The sequence below is a fragment of the Oncorhynchus clarkii genome, chromosome 32 (assembly GCF_045791955.1).
Source record: "Oncorhynchus clarkii lewisi isolate Uvic-CL-2024 chromosome 32, UVic_Ocla_1.0, whole genome shotgun sequence".
In the NCBI taxonomy this organism is placed as follows: Eukaryota; Metazoa; Chordata; class Actinopteri; order Salmoniformes; family Salmonidae; genus Oncorhynchus; species Oncorhynchus clarkii.
In genome coordinates, this window is record NC_092178.1 from 13,541,955 (window position 1) to 13,545,774 (window position 3,820).

General features: G+C 51.3%; 1 protein-coding gene across 1 annotated transcript; it reads left to right on the forward strand.

The window, feature by feature from the left end:
* The first annotated feature begins 401 nt into the window (after positions 1 to 401).
* Positions 402 to 1,064, forward strand: LOC139391899 (uncharacterized). The gene has a single exon (XM_071139517.1). It carries the CDS (start codon positions 402 to 404, stop codon positions 1,062 to 1,064), a length of 663 nt encoding a protein of 220 aa, XP_070995618.1.
* The last annotated feature ends 2,756 nt before the right edge of the window (positions 1,065 to 3,820 follow it).

Sequence of the window (3,820 nt, forward strand, 5' to 3'; positions counted from 1 at the left end):
TCTGGCTGCAGGGAAACAAAACAATTAAAATTATAGCGCTGCTCTTTTTGTCTGACCAGCCTTTTTACGGAGTAATTACCAGCCTATTCATTCCCGCCTGGCCACGGCGATATATCAACCTCACGCGGTATCCACCCGCTCTTCATGCTAAACGTCCTTTACCGTGGGTGGGGGTTGAGGGGTTACCGTACCCCCTCCCTTTTCTCGTCAAAGTGGCACTCCGAGTCCAGAGCCGCAGCAAGGCGCAGAGAGGATTTCTCCTATACCTCGTTGTGGTGGAGAGTGACATACACACCCCGGGGCGAGGGGAACTGGGAATCAGGACGGAGGAGTATCAATTATTCAACACCCCGATCCATCCTTCACCACTTCACCACTTCACCCCCACCCCTCACCACTTCATGCCCACCCCTCACCTTTCACCACCTCGCCTCACCCCTGTCCCCCCTCACTCCCGCCCCTCACCACCTCGCCTCACCCCTGTCCCCCCTCACCCCCGCCCCTCACCACCTCGCCTCACCCCTGTCCCCCCTCACTCCCGCCCCTCACCACCTCGCCTCACCCCTGTCCCCCCTCGCCCCAGCCCCTCACCACCTCGCCTCACCCCTGTTCCCCCTCACCACCTCGCCTCACCCCTGTCCCCCCTCACCCCCTCGCCTCACCCTTGTCCCCCCCTCACCACCTCGCCTCACCCCTGTCCCCCCTCACCACCTCGCCTCACCCCTGTCCCCCCTCACCACCTCGCCTCACCCCTGTCCCCCCTCACAACTGTCCCCCCTCACCCCTGTCCCCCCTCACCACCTCGCTTCACCCCTGTCCCCCCTCACCACCTCGCCTCACCCCTGTCCCCCCTCACCCCTGTCCACCCTCACCACCTCGCCTCACCCCTGTCCCCCCTCACCACCTCGCCTCACCCCTGTCCTCCCTCACCCCTGTCCCCTCTCACCCCTGTCCCCCCTCACCACCTCGCCCCACCCCTGTCCCTCCCCACCCCTGTCCCCCCTCACCCCTGTCCCCCCTCACCCCTGCCCCCCCTCACCCTGCCCTGTGCTCGGTTCCATTAAAAATAGGAAATCTATGGAGGAGACAAATGGGTTCTGAATGAAACACTACAGGAGGAGAGCAGAGATAGAGACCCCTGTCACACGCGCTTTAATAGTCTCTTACTGCAATTCATCCTGCCAGCTAGTGTGTGTGTGTGTGTGTGTGTGTGTGTGTGCTGTAGGACTGAGACATTGTAGCACATGTTCCAATAAAACGCAAGGCTAGGTTCTGTGAGATGGGAGCGGAGGTCAACTAGGCGTGTGGTAATTGAACGTGAATAAAACACATTATTACGAACTGTATTGGGGGATTAAACCCCAATCTTCAAAAGAACAATGAGGGATATGAATATGTGATTGTCTGATAGGAGAGCTAACCCTGAAAACAAACAACGGAAAATCTAAGCAACCATTTTCATTCATTTTAGGTATAAACAACGTATAAAAAACAGTCTACCAGGTTGTTTCTCTAATGGCAGCCCATTGCCAATATTATAAAAAAGAGAGTAGTGCAACAGAGGGAATAGGGAGCTATTTGGGACTCACAGACTGGGCCATTTAAACACAAACCATGATGTTACCCTGACTGGGCCATTTAAACACAAACCATGATGTTACCCTGACCGGGCCATTTAAACACAAACCATGATGTTACCCTGACTGGGCCATTTAAACACAAACCATGATGTTACCCTGACTGGGCCATTTAAACACAAACCATGATGTTACCCTGACTGGGCCATTTAAACACAAACCATGATGTTACCCTGACTGGGCCATTTAAACACAAACCATGATGTTACCCTGACTGGGCCATTTAAACACAAACCATGATGTTACCCTGACTGGGCCATTTAAACACAAACCATGATGTTACCCTGACTGGGCCATTTAAACACAAACCATGATGTTACCCTGACTGGGCCATTTAAACACAAACCATGATGTTACCCTGACTGGGCCATTTAAACACAAACCATGATGTTACCCTGACTGGGCCATTTAAACACAAACCATGATGTTACCCTGACTGGCCATTTAAACACAAACCATGATGTTACCCTGACTGGGCCATTTAAACACAAACCATGATGTTACCCTGACTGGGCCATTTAAACACAAACCATGATGTTACCCTGACTGGGCCATTTAAACACAAACCATGATGTTACCCTGACTGGGCCATTTAAACACAAACCATGATGTTACCCTGACTGGGCCATTTAAACACAAACCATGATGTTACCCTGACTGGGCCATTTAAACACAAACCATGATGTTACCCTGACTGGGCCATTTAAACACAAACCATGATGTTACCCTGACTGGGCCATTTAAACACAAACAATGATGTTACTACTGCTACTGTGATTTTCATTGTGAAATAATCTACAGTGGATCTACTGGGCCATTTAAACACAAATGGAGGGAGAGGGTTGATAAAGGGAGACAGCCAGCAACATAATGACAGACAAAGGTTGTGTCTATGTGGGTGTCTCTTTTCTTCATCTCTCTGTGTGTGTGTGTGTGCTCTGTCTTTGGTCTGTGTGTGTGTGTGTGCTCTGTCTTTGGTCTGTGTGTGTGTGTGTGCTCTGTCTTTGGTCTGTGTGTGTGTGTGTGTGCTCTGTCTTTGGTCTGTGTGTGTGTGTGTGCTCTGTCTTTGGTCTGTGCGTGTGTGTGTGCTCTGTCTTTGGTCTGTGTGTGTGTGTGTGTGCTCTGTCTTTGGTCTGTGCGTGTGTGTGTGCTCTGTCTTTGGTCTGTGCGTGTGTGTGTGCTCTGTCTTTGGTCTGTGTGTGTGTGTGTGTGCTCTGTCTTTGGTCTGTGCGTGTGTGTGTGCTCTGTCTTTGGTCTGTGTGTGTGTGCTCTGTCTTTGGTCTGTGTGTGTGTGTGTTCTGTCTTTGGTCTGTGCGTGTGTGTGTGTGTGTTCTGTCTTTGGTCTGTGTGTGTGTGCTCTGTCTTTGGTCTGTGTGTGTGTGTGTGTGCTCTGTCTTTGGTCTGTGTGTGTGTGTGCTCTGTCTTTGGTCTGTGTGTGTGTGTGTGCTCTGTCTTTGGTCTGTGTGTGTGTGTGTGCTCTGTCTTTGGTCTGTGTGTGTGTGCTCTGTCTTTGGTCTGTGTGTGTGTGTGTGTGTGCTCTGTCTTTGGTCTGTGTGTGTGTGTGTGTGCTCTGTCTTTGGTCTGTGTGTGTGTGTGTGCTCTGTCTTTGGTCTGTGCGTGTGTGTGTGCTCTGTCTTTGGTCTGTGTGTGTGTGCTCTGTCTTTGGTCTGTGCGTGTGTGTGTGCTCTGTCTTTGGTCTGTGCGTGTGTGTGTGTGTGTTCTGTCTTTGGTCTGTGTGTGTGTGTGTGCTCTGTCTTTGGTCTGTGTGTGTGCTCTGTCTTTGGTCTGTGCGTGTGTGCTCTGTCTTTGGTCTGTGCGTGTGTGCTCTGTCTTTGGTCTGTGTGTGTGTGTGTGTGTTCTCTGTCTTTGGTCTGTGCGTGTGTGTGTGCTCTGTCTTTGGTCTGTGCGTGTGTGTGCTCTGTCTTTGGTCTGTGTGTGTGTGTGCTCTGTCTTTGGTCTGTGTGTGTGTGTGCTCTGTCTTTGGTCTGTGCGTGTGTGTGTGCTCTGTCTTTGGTCTGTGCGTGTGTGTGCTCTGTCTTTGGTCTGTGTGTGTGTGTGTGCTCTGTCTTTGGTCTGTGTGTGTGCTCTGTCTTTGGTCTGTGTTTGTGCATATATGTGTGGTTGTGTTCTGCCATATGTGATGGATGAGTAACAGAACACATGGCAGCTCATCTCCTCTCAGG